At 38.2% G+C, this 25,207-nt stretch overlaps 1 protein-coding gene across 1 annotated transcript; it reads right to left on the bottom strand.

The window, feature by feature from the left end:
• Positions 1 to 574: 574 nt before the first annotated feature.
• On the bottom strand, positions 575 to 21,056 carry B4GALT6 (beta-1,4-galactosyltransferase 6). Its single transcript, XM_042868689.1, has 9 exons — positions 20,890 to 21,056; positions 9,746 to 9,862; positions 9,265 to 9,378; positions 8,818 to 8,942; positions 8,247 to 8,363; positions 6,731 to 6,918; positions 5,449 to 5,571; positions 4,561 to 4,662; positions 575 to 2,877 (listed from the first exon to the last, which is right to left on the bottom strand). The coding sequence occupies exons 1-9, from the start codon at positions 21,002 to 21,004 to the stop codon at positions 2,730 to 2,732; spliced, it is 1,149 nt and encodes a 382-aa protein (XP_042724623.1). The 5' UTR covers positions 21,005 to 21,056; the 3' UTR covers positions 575 to 2,729.
• Positions 21,057 to 25,207: the final 4,151 nt, after the last annotated feature.

Consider the following 25,207-nt stretch of genomic DNA (forward strand, 5'->3'; position numbering starts at 1 on the left):
CTGTCTAGGTTAAAATTAAATACAGAATAGTACTGAGCTCAAGCAGATGGTATACAAACATTATTTTGATGTAATTTAAGATGGCACCTTTGAAAACTTCTCAACAAAGTGATCGAAGTTATTTAGAGAGGAGTGTTAGTTAACATTTCATCAAGTAACATCCATCACTTTGGGGCACCAAAACGCAAACTTTTCAAGAACTCTGCTATATGCCATAATCCACTCACATCCCAGTTTAAAATTATATTTTTCCTAAGACCAGACATGATTAATCACTTACAGCTGTGAAGTTATGTTAGTTCAGCCACAGCATATGTGTAACATACTACGTATATATGTAACCATGCATATATATATGCACTTGAATGGTTAAAAATCGCACATTTCACAGAATGCCTATCGAACGGGCACAAAAGCATGGTTCAGAAAACAGTACAGACCTACAATACCAAAGATGTTTGGTAATCATAGGTGTTGAATCATAGGTGACCTTTGTACTGAAAACCAGAAATCACTTCAAAATTACGACAATTTAAGGTTTATTCAACAGTTCTTAAAGAATTGTATTAGTCCGTTACGAAATAAGACCAACTTTATTTTGAAGATGTTGTTGATCATGTTTTTTACATAAATATGTTGATATATTAATTACCTCCCTTTATCCATGTGCTTCAGAATATCCTATACACTCAGTTATAAAAATATATCAGGAGGTGATCTAACTTTTGAAAAGATGTTCTGTTCACTTTGTACTTTTCGTTATTTTGGACCACATCATTGCTAATGCATATTAGATAAACTGGTAGATTTCAGGGTAATTCCCATAAGGTTTATCCCTTATAATTGTTCTCAAGTACTACAATTAAATCACTACATTTCTACAAAACATTCGGGATGTCTAAGTAAAATCCTAACTTTACCTAAGAATGACTAAGAGTAAGATTTATTGCTGGGACGTCAAGGAAAATAAAAAGTGTTTATGGCAAACAAAATAAACATAGCACCACATTATTTGTGGCAGCAATTCAGGAAACCAACACATAGTAATGAGTTAGTATTTTTTGTCTATACTCTTACAGAACGCTCTATGGATAAACAATCCTATACTGCTTTCCATTCTTTACAGGAGCAGAAGTCAGTCTTTGGTTCCTAAAAGAATTGAATAACTGCGACAAACAAAACAGTTCAGGAGAGCTTAGACTATATTTGCATTAACATAGAAAATAAATGATTCAGTCCTTTTCCTTACTGCTAAAAGAAGAATGTAAAAAAAAAGTTAGGAAAAAATTCTTCTTAGCATTGAGTTACTTATAAGTAGCTTAACATTACAAACAAACAGATAATAGGAAAATAATGTTTTTCATTCTAAGCCAAGGAGAGAGGCTAGTTACTCATACATTTTACACCACAAAAATAGAGAAACAGACAGGACCAATTCTTAGTGGAACTGTGCAACCTCAATCTCATCTGAAGTCATAGACTTGAGGATACTCAGTGCATCATAAAAGCATTCAGCACTGTACTAGAATAGGCCCTTCAATAGCTATATTGATTAATATATTATAGGTGGAAATTTAAAAAGCACTTAGCTTAATTTCAGTTGCACTTATGCAGTTATAAGTGGAACAGTTTGACCCACACCATGTTCCTGAAAATCCCACACTGCAAGCATTAGAACTATGTTTTCTTATTTTCTTTAAAATCTAACTTTAATATTCTTCCAATGAAGACACATTTTTGGCTCTTCTGATTTTGGAGGAATAAAAGTGCTTTTCAATAGTATTAAAAAAAGACAATACCAAAATACTGTATGCACCCAGACACATTGTTTTAGCATTAAAATCCCTGACATTGACACCAGTGGCACACGTGAAAACATTTAAGAGTTCCTGTAGATCATAGAATGTAACAACTGCAAGATTTTCCATAATACGCATGCAATAGGCATATAAATATGATTTAGATGGCAGGCAGGGTATAATTTTGCTGGCAATAAATAAAATTAATAGCTTTCTTTTGAGAAAGTTCATATATGAAATTGATTCTTCTATATAGATATGCAGGAGGCCTAGAGCTCAAAACTAGTATAACAGTTTAAAGTCATAGCTGGCCAACAATTAATATTTCCTTCATTTCACATAAGGTATAACCTTTTTTAAGGATACTTACATTTCACACTTGTTCTTTCATGCTAATAAAAACATTCCTATAGAATTCAAGCAAGAACACACTCAAATACATACTGGAGCATAAAATATTGAGCAATTTAAAAGCAATGTACACACATTAATTTACATCACATATTTACAAAACACATTTTAAAAAGGAACAAAAGCATTCATTTAAATACAGGAGGGCAGAGTGGGAGCAATTTAGTATAAAAGAAGTCCTGGAAGAAGAATGTCTCTACTTCCAGTGAAGCTAGCAAGTCTGTTTTCTGCAGTTTATTTAGCTGAGTGGTTAAGATAGAGAATATGGAGAACGAAGGCTTGAACAGTAGTCTCATGCTGTAAACATCTGAGTGGTAGCTGCTGGCTTTTCTTTCTGAACAGAATGCATGGCAAATACAATCACTTTACTTCTCATCCCAAATATGCATCATCAAAAGGACAAAAACCCCTAATTCTAAGATGTTGTGTTTTTTGTTTTACAGTGTCTTCAGTGTCTATTAATACCTTCCAGTGCATTAAAAGTTTACTCCACTAGGATAGCTTGCCACACCATTTCCATCAATAGTCTCTAATAGGAGCAAGTTCTGGCGTAAGATTAACAGTTACATTTTTATACAATCTACTGACAAGTATTTTAGGAGTGTATACTAAATTGTTCAACCCATCAATATACTGACGTTCTCTGGAATACCTCAGAAGTTTATATCTGTAGAGAGAGTTGGAAGAAGACAACATGAGAAAGATTTGCAGGAAACCATTCAATTTGTTAGGCATGATACAGTAACAGTCACATCAGTATGGAAGACTACCACCTTTAACCCTGAAACTATCTTTCAGTTTTTTAAAATCACTGATTTACCTAAAGTTCAAAAGCTGCCACTTGGGCTTTTTTTTTTCCCCCCCTAAACACTTTGACTTTGTTTATGCATACAAGCTGATCTCGAGACCATATAACAAGATCAGAGGTGGATGTTGGTGGTATGGTAGCAGAGGTTGAACCTTCCATGCCAATACATTTTATTGCCATGTGGCAATGGTAGAGGAAGGGCACACCAACAAAATGGTATCTGACATGGAAGTGTGCATGGAATTGAATTCCACCATGCAGAAAGACTGACGCTCCTTGACGTTCATTCATGTTTGCTGAACACTTCCAGTGACCAAACAGTGGATGTGAGCACAGTTAGGTTGGTGCACTTCAGCACTGACAGCAGTGACAGAGACAAGCCATGTTTCAAATGGTTGAGGAGATTTTTATGAGTGTGGTACACAGGGCTCTTGTTCATTGCTGGCAAAAATGCATAGTTAATGGCAGCAACTATGTTGGAAAATAGTGGTTATTAGCTGAGAATCTGCTCTATCACAGTGCTATTGTGCTCTTTGTATCTGTTGTAGTTTTTATGGAAATTGTGGCTTTGCTTTTGGGGCAATCCATGTACTTTTTGTAATTCCAAACTAAATTTCTTTTTAAAGGGACATTCAGTTTCTTTACTATTCTGTGCTAGATAACTCACTGTGGAGATATGATCTAGATGCCTTCACTGTGCATTAGCATACATTTAAGATGTCTGAATTTCTTTACATTTCATACTTTAGATTCCTGCATTTGCAAATATCTAAATTGCAGATTAAAAAGCATTTTTTCCTCATTGGTTACTGACGTGTACATTTTAGCATATATTTTTACAGCACATATTTACTCATATCTGCTGTATATGACCATTTTCAGCTTTATTCATTACTTTTAATGAATGATGCTCCCAAAAAAAAAAAAAAAAAAAAAGACATCCACTGATAGCAAAACTGAGCAGGATTTCTAGTTATTTGCAAACATACCAGAAATCCTATATTTTGTGCTTCACATTACAACTTGAAGATGCAGCTGATGTGCTACATTCTGGTTGCTATTCTAATCTAGGGTAGCCAGAGTGTTCTGCATGAGAAAGGAACCACAAAACAGAAAGCTGAAGTCCACACGACCAAGAAACAAGACGACCTTCATCTCAGAATACAATGATATATAATAGAAGAAAACAACCCTTGAGGAGTCCTGAAGTCTGTTTTCACACAAATCATCATTCCCAGCTGTTCTGCTTCCTTATGCAGAATATCTAAATCAGCAAAGTAGTAAAGCTCTTCCAACACTAGTGTCCAAACTATAAAGGAACTACAATTTTCTGCATCAAAGATAATAACATCTCCTGACACACAAACTTAGTTAAAAAAAAAATACCGGAACAAAACACATACGTTTAAAAGACATGGAATTCAGCACTGAAGAGGGAGCAACACTTACAAGCACTGACTGCTTATTTGTGCATGAAGATATATGTAAGAAAATCTTTACATCGTTAGCTGCAGTGTTTGATTAGTTTTTAGTTTTTCTTACCTTCCTAAAAACTGGACTTCACCTCTGTGATGATGAGGAATGGATTTGTATTTCCCTAAATCTCCCTCTGGTCTTGTTACATTGTATCCAGCATAGTGAACCCTAAAGTGCAATAAACAAAATATCAAAAATGCCTTTGTTTTTTTTAAGTTACAGCAAAAGTGAAAACTGTGCATTAACCGTTTTAAAGCTCAGTCTTTGCATTCACTGACATTCTCTCCCTCAAGAAAATCCCTTCTGTCTTAACAAATAATAATGCTGTCAAAAACTAATTAAGTAGGGAACATTAATCATTGTATGTTTAAGGCACAACAGGATGAAAAATACGAGAATAGCAGGGAAAGGAAAAAAACAAATTCTTCTTTTAAAATACCCCCCTCTGTATAAGAACTCATGTTTTAAGAAGTCCACTGGAATTTACAGTTGTTTACTGTGAGCAGTTAGTAACATGGCAAACGCTGCTGTCCGTTATCCAATTTGTGACCATCTGTAGGGCCAAAATTACCATTCACAGTTCTTAAGATATTAAATATAGCTGAAATTCATCCTTACTCTACAGCCTGTAACATGGTATTCTGTAATGCTAGCAGTAGAGACATATTAAAAGTAAAAAGCTATACACAAAGGACTAGGAGGAATGAGACTAATATACTTAATACTATTATCTGTTGCTATATCTACTGTGTGTTAAAAGATCTCTCTCTTAAGAGTCTGTTACATACCCAAACCAATAAGGCCAAGAAAAAAAAAAAAAAAAAAGAATGTCATACTCATTCTTTTTATTCCTTAAAACAACAGAATTTATCAATCTAAAACAAATTTTGATTGTTCACAGACATTGGATACCGTAGAACAATCAAAAAGATACAGTAAGTATTGAACGTTCACCTGTTCCAAAGATCATCATCTTCCCCACCCCATCCCCAGAAGGCATTTGGAAATCCATTAATCTTCTTGAATTGTTCCACTGTCAGGCCACTTACACCACCAAAGAACTCATTGTACGGAAGTCTGAAAAAGACAAACAAATTTCATATTCTTATCTGGACTTAGGTAAATAGTCCTCTTATTGAGAAATACCCTTCAATAAAACACAAAGAATCCATAACTGAGGACATGTACAGAAGCAGAATGCATCTGCTAAGATAAACTGACTCACAGATCACTGGCATTAATACACATTGAAGTCACATTAAATGTTTACAGCAGCATTAGATTTGCATTAGATTTCTGCCCAGGGAGGTATCGACCCTGGGGGTGTTCAAGGAAAGACTGGATGTTGTGTTGAGGGACATGGTTTAGTGGGAACTATTGGGAATAGGTGAACGGTTGGACTGGGTGATCTTTTAGGTCTTTTCCACCCTTGGTGATTCTGTGATTCTATTCTATGCATGAGAGCTACCCTCACACTTAAATTTATGTCTCAAATCTGTAGCTGTAGCTCAAATTTGTAACATAAATCTACCACATATTTCAGATGGCTGATTTAGATCCAAAGCTGAAAGTATGAAATGAAACCTTCCAATTATCTTTCAAACTACTCAACCAAGAAGAAAAAAAAACACTTATTTAAAAAAGCAATGGAATAACAATAATAATAAATCAGCAATCAGTAAAGCATCAATTCAGTAATTTTAATTCTCAGCTGTATTCTATGGAATGGTTAAAAGTTAAAAAGGATCAGTTTAATAGTATATATTCAACTATAGTAAAATACTTATCTACTTAATAATGAAAAATTTAGATTTCCAGGTTTTAGAAAGTAAATTTTTAAATCAAAGGTATATATAGATATATAGGTATGTATTTTTTTCCAGTAAGCATACACTAAGCACTAGCTCATAATTATTAAGTAATATGCAGCTGACCAACAAAAGCAGCCAATATTCCTATATAATGCAATAGATATACACCAGGAGACTTGTGCAACAGGATTTCCAGTCCTCAAAATATTTCCTCACTATTAAAAAAAAAAATCAAGAATCAATATTAACTTGCATGATTTATAGACACATTCTTCACTCAGTACCTGCTACAGTGAAGTCTGTTTTAATGAAACAGAAAATCTGAAACAATGTTCATCTATTGGATTTACTTTGAAAGAATTACATACGCTTCAAGAATGTTTCTTAAAGACCCAGAAACAACATGGATAAAGCTCATTACTTACATGTACATGTATTTGTCCAGCTTTGCTGCAAAATGACGTGGCATTTCTCCACATCCGTAATAATTGCGGTCATTTTCAGGTAAGTGATCCACATCATGAAATATTATGCAGTCCCAGACAACATCCTTCATAGCCTCCTTGAAGCCAACGTTGAAGAGCATTGCACGATTAAAAGGTTGTGTACCTGTCTTCAAACAGCAAACAAGGAAGAAAGAGACATACTTTCAACACCAGAGAAACACACTATATTCCACACAAAAAGAAAAAATAAGTATTCACTTGTTGATGCCTGTTATTTCTGTAGTTAAACAGAGGAATGGCTCTGGTTAACATTATCAACTGTACTTTGTGGTTTAGCAGTCTGAAACAGCTTTCCATCTTGCACAAAACTTAACAGCACTAGCAACTTACAGCATTTGTCAGTATAGCATGATGTTATCAGTTACCTGAAGTATGTGAAGCTTTTGTTATTATGTAATTATAATTAATTATATTAATTATAATTATCACCTTAGAACTTAATTCCAGTTTCTGAGAAATTTTAATGAAATTAGATTCAAGTTCTTTTAATTTCAAAATTTAAATCTTCGTATTTCTATTTCGAACAAATGAGACAATATAACTAATAAGACTGATCCATAAAGCAAATGCATTCCACATGATTTAATGACAATTGTTGATCTTTTCCTTTGCTTGCTACTTTTCCAATTGTCACCTGAAAATGCCACATAAGGTAAGCCATGAGAAATCCAGTAATTTCTTCAGAGATCTACTTATCTACTAAAGCCAACAACAGATTCTTCCATTAATCTCAACTACTTTCTTTCTTCACTGTGACTTGCAGACACTCTGTTGGCTGATTGTTTTTTTCCCTCTACGTCCATTCCTCACTGTTTCTGAAGAGTCTCAGTCTCTAGCTAGTTAGTAATGCTGTACTATCAACACTGCCATTATATTTCACTTCTATTAACCAGATAGCACACACATTAAAGCTAGTGGCTTTGAATGGATTTCATCAAGTACATATTGTAAAATGTACTTCTCTAAATGATCATTTCCAAACCTCTCCCCATAAAACAAATGTGGGTCTTTTTTGTTTTTTGTTTGTTTGTTTTTGTTTTCTTTTGGTTTGTTTGTTTAAGCTTGAAAACTTAAAATGACAATAGATTCCAAGAAGATGGGTTATATTATCTCTACAAAATACTAGCCTGTACTTGGGAAAAAAAAAGCAACACAGGCTAATCCTTAGGACGAAGCTGAACATTGCCTTTTCACTCAAAGAATTAGAACATGGAATCATAGAATCCTTAGAACTAGAAGGGACCTGTAAAGGTCATCTAGTCCAGCTCCTCAGCAATGAACAGGGACACCCACAGGTAGGTTGCCCAGAGCAAGCATAACATCAAGCGTGACAATTTTTAAATTCTTGATTCATCTAAATCTTGGTTAAAAAAAAAAGTCAGATCTCCTTTAGAAAGGAATCCTAAGGATTCATTTTTCAAGCCAATGTTGTTACCTGTTCAACAACATAGAAGGCAAATTCCAGCCGCTGTTTCTGCAACATCGGTATCAGGTGCCGGAAGAAAATGGGAAGATGCTCATGACGATTACGGAAAGGAATGATGATCGCCACCTTCAAACATTATTTATGTAAAATTATTTTGTTAATATTTCTTAATTATGCTTTATTTAATACAGATTAACTGTTCTACCATTGTACATAATAAATTATCTCAGTGTTCTAAAATATGTCATTTCCATTAAGAAAGCAAGTTCGAATTTTGATCAAGCAGCTGAAGTGAGAAGAAAGTATCTTTAAGTAAAAGTTGAATGTAATTTTCATTTTATGATAATTTGCTTCTAGTTACACTTTAAGCAACATACACATAGGACAAGTTTATGGCTACATAACAAAGTGTTTAATTACAGCTCATGACAATCCATTTCATGTTTTGCAACAAGCTTTAGTCTCTGAGCACAATACACACACTTTAATATACTACATATAATAAAAACCATACCAATAGAAGACTGAGTACTTGCAATTGAATTCAAACAAGAAAAAAAAAAGCAAAGAAACACCTCACCTTCCATCGTGGCTTACAGTCTTTGGGCTTCCAGTGTCCTCCTGGTTTGATGTCTAAGTCTTTTGAAAATAATTGCTGAATTTCATCAAAACTAATTTCACTCATATTTACATCAATAAGGCCTCCTATATAGAAGAAAAATATTTATTAATTTCAATTATGATGGCAGGTCTAACTCTACAAAGCATACAACAGGCAACTATCAGATTCCTTGAAAGTTTCCTTATAAATACTTATAATGCTTATATGCATTTTTATATCAACATAAACATCACTCTGTTTCTCTGATTCTTTACGTTTGATGCTGTTGGAACTTTTTATTACATCCCCAAAGTAGGAAAACTAAAATATTTAGTATTAATTTTTTTTTTTTAATTAAAATAATTACGTTGCACTTTAAGTACAATCCAATTGACTACATAAGATTAAGAACAGTTTTAAACTTACTCATGTAAGGCAGTTTCTCTGGACAAGCCTGGTAAGGAGAGTAAGTGAAGTTTTCTGGAAGATACATTGTTGTTTGAGCAACACAGTCACTAGAATTGTTTCCTTCAGGATAATCTTAAAAAGAGGGAATGATCGATGAAAAAATCTAAGTAATATGATACAAAATCATTGGATTATCACACAGTTGACACCACTGACTTTGTAAATACAAAATTCCTTACAGCGCGATGAAAAACCATTCTATCACAAGGCCAGTAATTCACTTGCAATCTCTGTGTTACAGCTACGACATTTTCACTGTTAAAATGAACTGATAAACATTAATTCTTTGGCCTTCTCCACAGTCACTGAAAAATTGGATATGTTTCTAGGTTTTCATAGTCAAGCTAAGACATCAAGGTTTGTTTGTGTAGGTTCCCCCCCCACACTCACCCCCCCCCAAAATCTTATAGAAATGAAATTAAATAACAAATTTTCTTACCTGTTCCGTTCAGTGTTGTATTTTTGTTCGTATACAATCTGATCATGTGTCCTATTGTTTTTACATTTTCCCTCAGCATTATACCACGAGCTTGCACCATGAAGAGATACGTATTTGCTGAGAAAACAAAAAGCAATTTTGATTTCAATTAAAATAAAGTTATTTCAAAACTTTTCTAACATCCACTTACAGTGTGCTCAACTGTTTGCTACTCGGTCTGAATTCATAGCTAGTGAATATTAATACTCCAGAATGGAGATCCTCAAAGAGTAAAATTTAACAGCAGTAAAACAAGAACAAAATAAATTCAGTGACAGGCCTATTTATAAGATAAAATTATAGAAAGTCAATGTGTTTCAGATGACACTTTCACTTTAGCTTACAAAAAGCAAATGACAGTGCAGGGAACTAATTGGATTTAACTTAAGTTTTCATGTGCAGATGCATCCATCCATCTCAAATATCCAGGATACACATTAATACATACATCAGAAAAAACATAGGACAAAAACGTCTATAAATTCTTCAGTCCCACAGAACTATCTCCCTTTTTAACCATTAGTTAACACAGCTTTCAAGTAAAGCGTACTGCTACTCATTCACTCCTAACTGTTGTTTCATTATGCAACTGTTATAAATCACTGATCACTGCCAATCATAAAATATTAATGCTTGATAATTAGATATAAAGTATTCACTATGACACTCACTCATAGCAACAACAGGAAATATTCGTTTGTCTCAGCTTTGCATTCAAAGTCCCAAACCTGACCTCAATAAAATTGTCAGTTCTAAACAGAAAGCAAGTCAGTTGGAAAAGGGGCTGCATTTATATATGAGTAAGCAAACGTGTATCCAGGACTCAAAGAGCTCAAAAACCAATGTAAAAAATCATTTTGCAGAATGACTTTTAATCATTGGAGCAACAAGGACCAAACAATCATCCCTCAACGATTTTAACTTCAACTATTTCAACTATTTGAAGCACCCATTTGTACGGCAGATATTTGGCTTGCTGGAACTAGCAATCCACTGTAACCAAAATGCTCTGAGATTTTGGAGGAAATAAGTAAACATACTAGATCTGATGACCCAGCACCAATGGCATGACACAAACAAGGGCTCACAATGCCAGAGGCAGATGTTGGTGGTATGGCAGTAGAGGCTGAGGCTGAACCTTCCCACCAATAACATTCAGTTACTTTCTATTGCCATGGCAGCTGAGAGGCAGTCTGACAGAACGGTGTCTGACATGGAAGTATTTATGAAGCAAAGGTGTAGGACTGAGTTGCTCCATGTGGAAAAAATGGCACCCACTGGTGCTCATCAATGCTTGCTGAACTTTCATGGAGACCAAACAGTGGATGTGAGCACAGTGAGACGGTGAGTTCCAGCAGCACCAACAGCATCAAAGACAAGCCATGTTCCAGATGGCCATGCACAGCTGTCATCATGAAATGAAGAGTTCATCCATGTGAATTGGATAAATGGTGGTGATTGTGTTGAAAAGTACTGTTCTGAAGCTGAAAATTTGCTCTATCAAATAGCACTACTATGCACTTCATATTTGTTGTAGTTTCCATGGAAACAAACAGCAGGTATTACTTTTGAAGTGAATCAGTTGAAGTCTTCCCGCAGCACAATACAAGAGAACTTTGTATAAAGGACAGGACAGCACTTCCAAAGGAAAATATGACGACCAACTCCACCACGTTAGCAAACAATACTAACCGACATCCACAGCAATCTAAACACCTACACTACCTTCCCAGAAATCATATCTGTAAGTCCTACAGTAATGTTTTTGTGTTTGTTTGCTTTTAAATAATTTATTGGGAGTTTTATTGGCATTCAGAAAATTCTTTATTAACAAGGGAAACTATTAGTTAGCAGTCAAGCTCAGAACATTTCAGGTGCTGTGCGTGGAATATAACCCCCAAACTGTTGATCAAGAAGACTAGCTGTTTTGACACATGAGAATTCACTTGTGTAAAAATTATTCAACTACTGAGATTGTTAACTTGTGTTAAAACCTTACAGCCACAAAAAATAAAATAAAATAAAATAAAATAAAATAAGCAACAAAAAACGAGTTTGGCTGATATTGAAAGTAGGATCTCAACTTTCTTATCTTTCTTTCTTAAGAAAGCTTAATGTTTTTTCTTCTGCTTACACATTTACCAGCCTTGGGATTTTTTTCTTCTTCCTCGCTGCTACCCAAGCACACTGGCTGAAAACTCTTCAGCTGTTACACAAATAAATAGTACACAAATAGCAATGGAAACTGTGGACACTGAACAGGCAGCAAACCTATTCTCCAGAATTGCTTCTGCCATGGCTGAAAGATTTATTCCACAAGTCATAAGAAAGAATATTTAAAAAAAATCTACTCCAACATGTTACCATTATAGCTTTAGTAACCTGATGCTAAGTATTAAGTACAGAATTAAGATGAAGACCTTGAAACAAGTCCACAGGAAAGACAAGACGGTCATAACTGCCTTCGATTCCTATGGGAAGCTTTATTCTAATCCAGGTAAGATTGCAAACATAAACCCTGATTAAAAAGATTTTCGGCAAAAGCATCTACAAGCTTTCTTTTTGAAGGAAAACTTGCTTCTCTTGAGGAAAAGGAGAAAAATGAAAATAAACACACCAGACATTTGTGACAGGCAAAGCTAGAAAAGACATTTCTCCGTGAAGTAGGCATCATGAAAATACAGTCAGAATTCCCAAAACAATCAGGCAAAGCCTGCTGTCAGCTTTGGCCTAAATTGCTCTTGCTGAGAGGAAGATCTAGCCTTGTCATGTCTAAATCAATATATCAGGGAAGCCTAGCCCAACACCTTGCATTCCTTGTCCATTTGCTTGACAAGCCACCATTCATTTCTACCCAAATACATACACAAAATGCAACGACTTCCTTTCTTTGCACTTTTTACCCTTTTTGTGCCAGCTCACAGGATCCTAGCCAAAAATTAGTTACAAAGATTACAAACACTCCAGCAGTTGTGTAGCAGCTGTACCAAAGAACTCCTCACAAGAAAGATAGGCAGGGCTCAGTTTCTACTACAGAATCCACAATCATATCTTCCACAGTTTAACCTCTCCCTGACACCCTCCAACAACAAGAGGCTCTTCTGTTGGGAGAATAAAGTTCAATGCCAATGTATCTTTCATAGTTCAGCTCTCCTGAATGGCATAGATGGTCTGCAATAAACCAGAACACCTTATCCTAGCATAATATCCCAGCTGCCTCTTTCTTATGCTCATCTCTTAAAAATGCACTGGAGGATAAAGCAGGAAAAAAAATAAAGCAGTAGCCAGCCTCCAAACTGATAGCATATTGCATCTTGCCATTGTCTGATCAAGTTCATATTCTATTGCCATTCAACAGCCTCTCAAGCAAGATAGATGCATGAGCTGCCAATTAATTACTTCAAAAGCTAAAAGCATCATGTGAAATCTTAGTCCTAAAAACATATCTGGTCTACTAGCAGAGGTTTCTCAGCAAAACCCTATGAAAAAGGGAACAGGTTACACTTCATACTACCCAGAAGTGACAGCAAGAAAGCATTCAAGATAATCCTTAAACTGAAGTGTAACAGAAAAACACATCAGTTCTCCTGGTGTATTAAGGAAATAAGACAGCAGAATACTCAGGGTTAGAGTTTGACAACTTTTCACAGCAATCTTCCTTTCAATTGCCAGAGGTACTTGAACATGGGTCATCTTCCTGAGCGTGGCACACACTTCCAGAAACACTGCCTTTGCTGTCATGAAGACTTCATTCCACTATTATTTTTTCCTGGATCTGCACCAATCACCATTCCTGTCACATTGCAAGGCAATGAACAAACCAGAAATTTTCAAGTAACCACTCACAATCAGTTTTCTTCACATACTCCTTATTGAGATACACAGTCCACAGCAAGTCAGAAATACAGTGCTCCAAATTCCATGTGCAAAACCCACACAATGTACACAGTTATACAGAAGTGCAGTTCAGATATCAAACAACAGGCCCATGCAGGACATTTTGGAATAAGTACTGTACTAAATGTTCTACCTAAACTGTCTGCAGGGTGAGCGTAAGCTCATACCTAATTCAAATGGATCATTTTTTTCTTCAGTTTTAAAAGATCACTGGTTATTAGTGGCTTTCTGTGTTAGAACAAGAACAAGACAGTTGGAAAAAACTTTGCACTAGTTCTTAAAATGCAGAAGTATGTGGCAAAAAAAGCCTCAAGACTTTTACATCAGGCAGCTTCCTATTATTTAAGTATTCACTTGAGAACTATTTAAACCTTTATTAAAGCAAAAAAAAGGTAACATTCTCAGATCATTCTCCATTAGGGAATCAAGCTTCTTCCAGCAGGACACTAAAAGTTAAAGCACTTTTCACAATACTACACAAATTAATCCACGCTTGTAGAAAAAGCGTAGAAATTGCTTTTAGATCAAAGCTTAGTAATTTATCATTCTGTACACCTACATCAAGGAAAAACAAAACAATCTAGATAATACAGTATACAGCAGAACAATTTAAGTTAAAAGTAGACCAACGATTAATGTTCTGAAGAACAGGAGGAGGAAGATAGAACTGATTATTTTAGCAAAACAGTCAGAAAAACATGAGATTACCAACTAGGATGTAATGAGATTACAAACTAGGATTTTTAAGATGCCTAAGAAGAAAAGAAAATGCACGGAGGTCATAAATTTCATTTTGAAATGCAGCTTTTATCATTGAAATTGAAAAACAAAAGGGAAAAGTCTTACATAACACTTCCACAGCACTTGGCAAGAAGAGTCAGAGTCAAATATTTGCATAAGGGTGGTAAGACTTGGGGACAGTTTGCCCAGAGAGGCTGCGGATGTCCTCTTCCTGGAAGCATTCAAGGCCAGGCTGGATGAGGCTTTGAGCAACCTGGTCTAGAGGGAGGGTGTCCCTGCCTATAGCAGGGGGTTGGATCATCTTCAAGGGCCCTTCCAACCCAAAACAGTCTTTGATTCAAAAATTAGGTTTTGTCGCGCAGCCCCAGCAGCACTACACACCTGCTCTTAGAAACAAAAGAAAACAAAAACAGCATACTGAGAAGCTCAGATGGGGGATACTTGATAGAGAATCCAGAGACGCTGCAAAATTAAAATGCAATCAACACTGCTTCTGCAGAAGGTAGGTCTTGCCAATGGCCATTTCCTATGAAGCTACACATCTGATATTCAACACCTGTTTTCATAAGATTTCTGAAAAAGCACGTTCAACACATTGCATAAAAATTGATGTGGATTCAAACTGGTTAACAGAAAGATCTCAGCTACTAACTGCAAATGGGAAACAATCTCAAAGGGACATTTCTAGAACAAGTCCCACACAGACCTCTTCTCAATCTCAAGGTTATATCGTATTATTCTAAGCAGCATGAGAGATATAAATACACTACTGGCAGACCTCATGAATGGCAAATCAATCAAATGTTAAATTCAAAAGTGTTCAGATTAAATTCTAAAGACTAAGCTAAATATATAGCAAATATAACTCAGCTTGAGATGGCTTAAAAGTCAAGAATTTAGGTGCTAGGAATACTTTACAAGCTACAGCACAAGGACTTTAAAACACATGTAATAAATAATTTTGCAGTAAAGATAACCAAACTAAGCTAAGACTGCTGGAAATTACTTCCTGTTCACAAACTCAAATCTATCAAGAACACAGATGATTAAAAAAAAAAAAAAAAAAAAAAAACCAATAGCAGTGTTCAAAATCCACAAGATTTTATTTTTACATTTCATAGAGTCATAGAACCATAGAATGGCCTGGGTTGAAAAGGACCACAACGATCACTTAGTTTCAGCCCTCTGCTATGTGCAGGGTCACCAACCACCAGACCAGGCTGCCCAGAGCCACATCCAGCCTGGCCTTGAATGCCTCCAGGGATGGGGCATCCACAGCCTCCTTAGGCAACCTGTTCCAGTGCATCACCACCCTCTGAGTGGAAAAACTTCCTCCTAATGTCTAACCTAAACCTCCCCTGTCTCAGTCTAAAACCATTCCCCCTTGTCCTATCACTATTTGTTGTTAATCAGAAGTTTTTAAAACATATGCAACAACAACAAAAGAAAAGTGTGTAGGCCTTGAAACCTATTTTTGGCCTGATTTACTGCTGAACATTTAAAATGAATTATCAGTGTTTGTAATTTAATAATCAATGAACACTTATTTAATGGGTGTGATGAGACTGCTTTCAAGTTTGCATACATATAATCCTTGTAAGGAAAATATATTAGAAAGACACAGATCACCTTAATCTGTAAGAAAACCAACAGTGACTGATGTACCTGGAGGTTAACAGAGATCATTCATATGATGCACGTAGACATATCTTTACCAAATACCACAGAGAGGTTTCAGAATTGTTTACAGTGGTGGTTTTTTTTCCACTACTCCAGACAATGTCTGTATACTTACTGTCACAGAATGTGCCTAATGGATGAGTCCTCTGGCTCCAAGTCTGAGGGACCCAATAAACATCAGTTATCTACTTAGCAGAGCCAGTAAGAAAGGCAAACCTATTGGTCAAGTCTCCACTTAAGGGTAAAGAACAAAAACAATCAAATATTTTAAGTGTGATACCCAAAACAATCTTCAGTACAACTTCTTACATGCTTTACATGGAGCTGGATTCAATGAAGGTCCCTTCCACCTCAGGATGCTCCATTCTATCCTCCATCATCAGAAAATTAGCTGATGATATAGCAAGTTAAATAATTCAGTAGCTAATTCTGAAACAATTTCCGCCAACTAAAGCCTTTGATAAAGATTGAGCTTAAAATGATTGTGGCATTAGCAACAGCATAGCCTTTAGGTGAATGGCACTGAGTCTCTGTACAGCAACTTGTGAGACTGTATTAGCATACCACAGCTAGTATGGGGATTCCAGTAAAAGAAAGGTTTCAACACACCAGAGCAAGCCCAGGGGAAAATCTTAATGATGGATTAGGTAATATAGAAACAGAAACTGAATGACATGGGTTTTTCAGTCCTAACAGGAAATGACTATGGGGAAGGTGCACTTTTGGCGTTTTCAGCCACACAGTGGAAACACTGAGAAGATGAAGTTGAATGCTTCTCAGAGCTAGATAGAAAACAATATACAAGGCAATGAACACGAGACAAAAAGATGGGAAATTCCAACATTACAACTTTCTCAGAATTGTCAAACACTGAGACAGGTTGTCCAAAGAGATATTTGAAACTCAACTGGACACGGCCATGAGCAATCTGATCTAGTATGATCTGCTTGCAGCAGGAGGTTGGGTCAGATAACTTCCACACGTCTCTGCCAACCTAAATTATTCTGTGATCAAACAGCAAGTCTTCGGAAACATTACAAATGACAAAGATGCCAGGAATACAGAAGCTGTGCCTGTATCTATGTGCTCAGCACCTGGAATCATTCACTGGCAAATATTTATCTTACTGATCACATTTTCAGTTCTTCCCTCCATTTCTGCACAAGTTGAAAAGGATTGGTATAGTCTTCTCCTATCAGGTAAATCATTTCCTAATAGTGAATAGGGGAATGAAAGATATTAAATAGATCAACTTGTATGCTGAAACCAATGAAGATGTTACAAAGTCCTGCCTAGCTAGCAAGCTGCTCCTTGGCTAGGAATGACAGAGGAGGTTAACAGTAGCTGTGTTTTTCCTCAGCAGTCTCATTCACTGCTCAGGCTTTCTCCTCACTGAGGTCAAAAACAGACTATATCCTCCACAATCCCTGCACTGCTTCATACCCAGTTCCCACAGGTGCTATAACATCATTACACCCAAGCTGGCCAAGTCAGACTGCAGTTGACTACTGAGAGCTGTAAGATACTGCTAGAAGTATTCTGCTGAAGTCAGAAAAAAAAAAAAAGAAACCCTCTGGTGAGCAAGAGATTACAATGTTACAGTTACAGTGTATGAGATTTCAGTTATGATGCTGATAGAAAAGTTGAAAAATAAAGGTCGAAAGATAAATCTCTCTGGCAACTACCAGATTGGCTTGGCAGTGAAATAAAATCAGCAGGTGTTCTTTCTTGTTCATCAGAGCCCTCTATCTTTGTCTGATTCTCCTCATCTTTGGAGACATTCCACTATGTAAACTCAAAACTCAGTTCTTCTGACTATCAAAAGCAGACAAGGAGCACTGAGGTAAGGTTGCAACCATCTCTACTCCACTCCATCTTCTCTTCTTGTAAAACAGGCAAGAGGAAGTGCACGAAAAACAGTGCACGAATTCTTCTCAGTAAGCCCTAAATTTTTAAGTGGTGTGGAATATTACATGTCTTAGTCTCAAAAAACACAGTAGTGACTGAAAACCTGACACAAATGCTTTTCTACTCCTCATATTCTGAAATACACAGGAAAACAAAAGCTTCTATTTCCCCAAGAACTAATATCCTGCTAGGCCCCTACAAATAATAACAGAAATCGGTGATATACATATAATTACTGTGCAAATAAAAGTATCTAAACTTCAGAAATAAGCAAAAACATTCAAGAAAGTGGTTGAGATTTTTCCTCTAAACAAACTACCTGGATCCCAAATTCACAAAACCTGCAGTTTCACTTAAAAAAAAAAAAAAAAAAAAAAAAAAAAAAAAAAAAAAAGTATAGATGCTACCCTTTAACAGAGGGAATGCGACAGTGACCTCTCCAAAAACTTCCCCAGAGCTAAGGAATTCCTTGTGTGGACGTCTTCTCCTTTTGATAAGTGAAGAACTGTGTGCAAGAAGGGAACTCCATTGCATTAGACCAGTAAAAATTAAGTTTTCATTCAGATTTTGTCATTTCAGGAAGCCACTCTACTACATAATGTACGTACTCTTCTTCTCATACAACTGGGAAATCAACTTTTCCCTCTCTTTTCAATTCCCACCTCCAGTAGGAAGAGAAAACACTTCTGTCTTCCCTTCTGCCATGTCTTGGATCTCGAGGGAGAAAGTGTTCTGGTGAACCAAGCATAGAATCATAGAATCACTCAGTTGGAAAACACCTTAAGATCATCGAGTCAAACCATGACCTAACCATGCTACCCTAACTCTAACAACCCTCTGCTAAATCTTGACCCTGAGCACTACATCCAAATGGTTTTTAAACACATCCGGGGACGATGACTCAACCACCTCCACCAACCAATCTGTTCACTAGAACACATCTGCACATAGGAATTACGACAGATTACAACTATTTATGATAACTGCAGAGTAAAGTTCTATAGATATCTCACTTCTGCTTTGAGCTTACCAATTTTTCATTCATAGTTACATATTCACAAAATGCTGCTGGCTGAACTTCAGTAAACAATTTTTGTCATGCTTCACCTCCTCATGCACAATCAACTCTGATTTAGATACACCTATTCCATTACACACAATGGAAGGCAAAAAGCATGTACAGCAATTTGAAAATAGCACGTGCATACCACATGCAATTATTACATGAATCACCTGTCTAAACTATTTCTTTCCTTCACATCTTCCTTTGCTACTATTAAGATATTCATCCAAGAATACTGCCAGGATGGCTGCAGGCTTTATTCTGAGATAGCATTATATCTTCTTCCTCTCCATTGTACACAGTAACATTTCTGGGAGCAAATCCTTGGAAAATCATCACATCTGCAATCTGGCAGATTTAGATTACCATTGTAAAATTTTCTTTCTGTCCTTCTCTTCAACATTTTGTACATTTACTACCCCAGTAAGACCAGCACAGGATGGTGGCATTTTGAACTCTCTTATATAGAGCACCACACCAGTGAGCAGTAGTTGGAAAGAGTTGCAATCTCACAAACTCATTTAACTATTGAAGATTTTCTTTATTGCAAAACAAGACTTGATACATTATGTATATATACATGTCTGGATTATCTTGTATGTCTGGATAACAGATCCATCTGAGATTGCAGTTTAAGTTTTTTATTTATTTGTTTTATGTTGATTGGGCCTGAACAACCTACCCCAAGAATTCTTCTGGTATACACTGTTGATTTCACTTCACTTGACCCACAGTCAAGGGTCCCCCCACCAGCTCAGCTGCCCAGGGCCCCATTCAACTTTGAGCGCCTCCAGGGATGGGGCACTGCATCTTATCTGGGCAGCTGTGCCACTGCCTCAATGCTTTTGAGTGAAAAAAGTTTCTCCTAACATCTAACCTAGATCTCCTCTCTTTTAGTTTAAAGCCATTCCTCCTTGTCCTACCACTATTAGATCAGAAACAAAAGTTAAGCTGAACAGCTAGAGGACAGCAGTCAGCAAGACACAATTATTGCAAAGATTTAGCCACCTGATCAGGAGCTACATTTTGCAGCAAAGACTGCAGAGAGGAGTTTTAAGCACTAAGAAAAGACAGAGGGATAACAGGGAGGCAGCATTACAGATACTCGGGAAGGCCCTGACAAATCCAGAGAGGTGCAAGAGATAGCATCAAGGTTCTCTGAAAAAGGGGAAGCACAGCCTAGCCAATAGACACACCACACGGCAAAATACCACAGAGCACCACACACAGTATTTCTTATCTCAGGAAACACAAGCCAGTTCCGAAGGACTCGTCCAGTGAGGAAGAGCCTGATGCCCTCCCTGGAAGAGCACAAGTGAGCTAAGAACACAGCACGCGACCAGTCCTGTGGCTTGCTTCCCTATCAGACCCAGACCTGCAGCTGTGTTACGCAGCATTTCTCACATAACTCATCTCCCTACTGCAGCAGCGATTTCAAAGGTAATAGTTAACCAAGCGCAAAGCCTCTGAAGAGATCCCACTGACAGAAGAAAACGACAAACGTTTTAACGGATTTACGCAGCTACTGTTGCCTTAAAAAGATGCATTCAGGCAACCCTGCGGCTCACGCCTTCCTCCTGCCATTAGCTTACAGCGCGGCGCTACGGCCAGCAGCGTTTTCACCTCACTTTCCTGGCCTGGCAAGCAGGAATAGCACTGCCCACGTCGCGACGCCAGATGAACCTTCTAGAGCGTCGGAGGGCAGCACAACAAAGATGCGGGGCTAGCAGCAGCGCGCCCGGCCCCGCACACCACCACGGGTACAGCGGGGGTCCTTGAGGCCCGCCTCCCATCCCCCAACAACGGGCCGGCTTACCTATGCCAGGGGCCACGTAGATGAAGTAGAGGCAGGAGGAGGAGAAGGAGAAGAAGAAGATGAACGCGAGCATGGAGCGATTGGAGACGCGCAGCACCTTCCGGAACAGGGGCATCCTCCCGCCGTCTCAGAGCCGCCCGCACCCCTCAATCCCGGCGCGCGGCGGCCGCGCTTCCCGCAGGGCGGCGGTGGGCTCCTCCCATGGAGCGGCGGCGGGACGGGGGCGAGGGCTGCGCTCCGCTCCTGCCGCTCCCACCGCCCGGCGGAGGGCTCGCGGAGCCGAGCAGGCGACGGCCTGAGCGGGAAGGGTCCCCTAGCGCTGCCGCGGGGCTCGGGGACCGCTCCCGCCGCTAGGCGCCCGCTCCCTCTTCGCAGGCGGCGGCGGCAGCATCCCGGCTGCCGGCGGACAGGCACCTCCGCGCCCAGCCCCTGCAGCCTCTCGGCCCCGCCCCGCCGAGCCCCGGCTACTGCGGCGGTTGGAGCGTGCGCGAGCCGCGGCAGCGGCGGACTGCAGAACTGCGGCGGCGAGCGCGCACCCAACGGAGAGACGATGCCGCCGCGCTATTGCTGCTGCTGCTACCGCGGGCCAATGGGAGGGGAGGGAGAAGTGAACCCATCCTCCCGATTGGCTGCCGCGCGGGCTGGCGCTTGTAACGCCCGGGCGGGGGCCGCGAGGGTCCCTGTGCGTGTCATGTGACGGCAGGGCGGGAAGAACCGTTGGCGCTGCACCCTTCTGTGTGGGCCTTGTCCGACCCCGTGCCGGTGCTCTACTCCTCTTCATGCATTAGTGAGCAGCCTCCGCGGGTTGCTAAGTGACAAGGGGCAGCGCCATTCCTCCCCACAACGCCGCCACTGACGGAGGCGAGTGCCAAGGTGCTGACCGGCAGCCGGAAGAGCAGCAGAGTCGAATTGCATAAGCATCCAGATCTGCTGCTGGAAGGTGTTCGGCTCCATCAGGTGTACGGCGAGGAGAATGGAAACGCAGAATTGCTGCCCAGTGTTGCTAGATGTTGAAATTAGACGTTTCTCACTACAGTAGAATGCAGTACACACTAGTAATCTGTAACCACTGAGGAGTTTTGTGATTGACACTTTAGTGAACAGCAGAGATACAGGGATTTCCTAGTAATTGTTTCCATGAGAGAGAGAATTCTGCTCTGCCTGTTCTGGAACAGTTCTTGTACTAATAGTACAATCACTGAATCATTAAGGTAGGGAAAGATCACTAAGTTCCCCTAGTCCAACCATCAGCTATCACCACTATGCCCACTGACCACATCCCTCAGTGTCACATCCACACGGTTCGTGAACACCTCCAGGGACAGTGACTGCAACATCTCCCTGGGCAGCCTGTGCCAAGGCCTCACTGCTCTTTCTGAGGAGAAATTTCTCATAATGTCCAACTGGAATGTCCCCTAGTACAACTTTAGGCCATTTCCTCTCATCAGTCCCCTGGGAGAAGATGTTGACGCCCCACCTCAACACAAACTCCTTTCAGGGGGCTGTGGAGAGTGATACATCTTCTCTGAGCCACTTCTTCTCCAGATGGAGCAATCCCAGCTCCCTCAGCCTCACCCTATCAAACTTGTCCTCCAGACCCCACACATCTTCATAGTCCTTCTCTGGACACACTCCAGGGCCACAATGTCTTTCGTGTTGAGAGGGGCCCAAAAACTGAACACAGTATTCAAGGCGTGTCCTCACCAGTGTTAAGTATAGAGAGACAACCGGCTCTGGCTATACTACTTATGATACAAGCTGTAATTTGACGAATGTTGTTGCAATGCATATCAGATAGATGGACAGATTGAGTGATTCATTTTGTCTGAAATGCCTGTAGCAGCTAGGCAACTTGATTTATGTCATTTGTTTTATTGAGCAGAGTATAAAATACAACACTGAACTAATTTATACATACACAGTTTAAATTTGAAGCTTCAGATGCATATACAGAGGGCCCGTATAGACATGAACTTGATTTCATGAAGAAAAAATGTAGAAATAATACTATATCCTTATGTCTTGTTATTATCTCACATTAAAGTAGAATTTGCAATGCTTCTCTCGTATTTCACTTTCATTAATGTTTTTGATATTGGTTTAGAATTTTTTTTCTATACAGAAGGCCATTAGAATATCAATACAGTGGCAACTAGAAGAATCCAGAATCTTGTCAGAGATAAGAGTGAGATTCATAGTACTTGATATCTTAACATTAGACCAAACTTTCATGGAAAGTGGAGGAAAAATATTAAGTGGTAATGTACAGATCACTGGCTGTGTATATCTAAAAGCAAGTGTCAAATCTTCAGCTCAGCAGTATTAATTTTGTTTTAATTGTATTGACTGCTGGGTGCACTTTTGCAAGATTTTAAACTCTACTGTGATGAGCACAAGAATAATACCTTAAACAAATAGAGACATATGTGAAAGAACATAAAAATGGAATTCTGGGAGATAAATGTATCGTGTTAAACTGAATCTCCTGTAGCATCCTGCAGCATGACTCACACACAGTTGAGGTAGATGATTAGGTCCAAGCACTGCTCTGAAAACAATTCTTAAAACACACTCCATCTTCTTTAAATATTTCTTCTGTAACAAGCTTACTCTACAATAAATAGACCACTTCTTTGAGTAAGTCACATTCTTGGGATGTACTTATAGTAAGAAGGAGAAATTCAATTGAGTGTATATTGCTCTTTACCATATTTCATCTTGCAATTGAATTTGCACAGAAGAGTCCTTCATTTAAATTACTCTGGAAAAGATATTTTAAAAGAAACTTTCTCATTCCTCATTGCCATTTTCAGTCTTATGACCTAAAAGTGAATTTTCAGTGGATTGGAAAATACGAAGTCAAATAAGATTTCACAAGAGTAACAACTGAAATCAAAACAAAACAAAACGATGTTTTCAAAGGCATAGTAATGAAAATCTTCTTCAACACTTCTAGTCCAAACTGTCTTAGATTTTACCCAATTCAGTAAATATTATGCAAAGTACATGAGTGAAACTAAACTAATCAATGCCTGCACAGCAGAATGGTCTCACACTATCACCAAAAGTTATCAGTGTTCTGTTATCATGGAAAGAACATCCTGTGCATCAGGTATTTCAGCTCCTTTCTTTAGAGAAGGGTACAAAGTACCTACAAAAGCCAAGCACAAAACCGTTGCTAACAATAAAAATTAGACCCACTTTACATGTTAAAGCTAACATCTTTCTCTGTCTTTGGATATATGAACTCTTTTACTTTTTTGCTCTAATTGATCAACTAAATGAGGCCAAACACAAGAAGGTGCATTAGGTGGGTTGGAAATTGCTGTGTGCTACTCAGGCATGGAATCTATTTCAGTGAGAACCACAAACTGTTGTGGCTTTATAATGGTGGACATAGGGTACTGTGAGACAGCAGGCGGAAAGAAATACCAGAAAACACTGAGTTTAGCAAAAGAATCTTAAACTGCTTTCCCACTGAGTATGAAACCTGCTCCTGACACAAATATCATGGATCTCAGTCAATATTTCTGCTATTTGAAGAAATAGAAGGTGGTATTGTGGTATAATAGAAGGTGGTCATTTACTGATATATGTTCATGTTATTTCTTACTGCCGTTCTTTGAATGAAGTATATTCCCATCTTTAACTCTTAACTAGCTATTTCCATTTTTAAATGTAAATATATCTTCAGTTTGTCTCTCCACTCTGATACAAATTCCTGATTTGTCTTTCAACTGCCCGTTTCCTTCTCCTGTATTATTACTGAGACAGAAATACTGCATGACTATCACATCTTTTCTTGTCATTTATCTGTTTAAAACAGGTTTTATCAACAACAGATAAAAGTAAAGGAGTACAAAAATCTTGCAGCTTTTGCATTCTGTCTGCCTTGTGTCTGCAGGTTTAGACATTTGTACCACCATGATTGCCTCTTCCTTATACACAGCTTTTAAAATCTAATGATCATATTTAGTTGCTTTCTAATGATTGATACTTTATCTTCATTTTCAGCGAGGCCAGTCCAACTGAGTGATGTGGGCAGTAGTTAATCACCCATCAACATCAACAACAAGTTTGCAAGATCCCTCTTCCACTCAACAAATACTCCCCAAACTTTAGCTTTGTTCCTTGCATTTTCTGTATTTGTAAACTGCAGCAATAAAAAATGATAAATGAGTATAACGTGGTTTTATTATTAATATGACATGTAGCAGGAGAATAGTTACTTTGTTAGTATTTCTCATTGGTACCTCTGTTGTTTGTTTGCTTTTTATTTATTTAGACATAGCAGCTTGATGGGTTTTTTTTAATGAAA

This window comes from Lagopus leucura, unplaced genomic scaffold, assembly GCF_019238085.1.
Source record: "Lagopus leucura isolate 7727_CA_CO unplaced genomic scaffold, USGS_WTPT01 Super-Scaffold_100002, whole genome shotgun sequence".
NCBI lineage: Eukaryota > Metazoa > Chordata > Aves > Galliformes > Phasianidae > Lagopus > Lagopus leucura.

What these genes read in the sequence shown, in the direction of transcription:
- B4GALT6 (XM_042868689.1), bottom strand. Translation starts at nt 21,004, where the DNA reads ATGCCCCTGTTCCGGAAGGTGCTGCGCGTCTCCAATCGCTCCATGCTC. An exon ending in CTACGTGGCCCCTGGCATAG is followed by an intron (nt 9,863 to 20,889) that starts GTAAGCCGGCCC and finishes TTGTTTTCTCAG; the next exon opens with CAAATACGTATCTCTTCATG. An exon ending in GAAGTCCAGTTTTTAGGAAG is followed by an intron (nt 2,878 to 4,560) that starts GTAAGAAAAACT and finishes CTCTCTCTACAG; the next exon opens with ATATAAACTTCTGAGGTATT.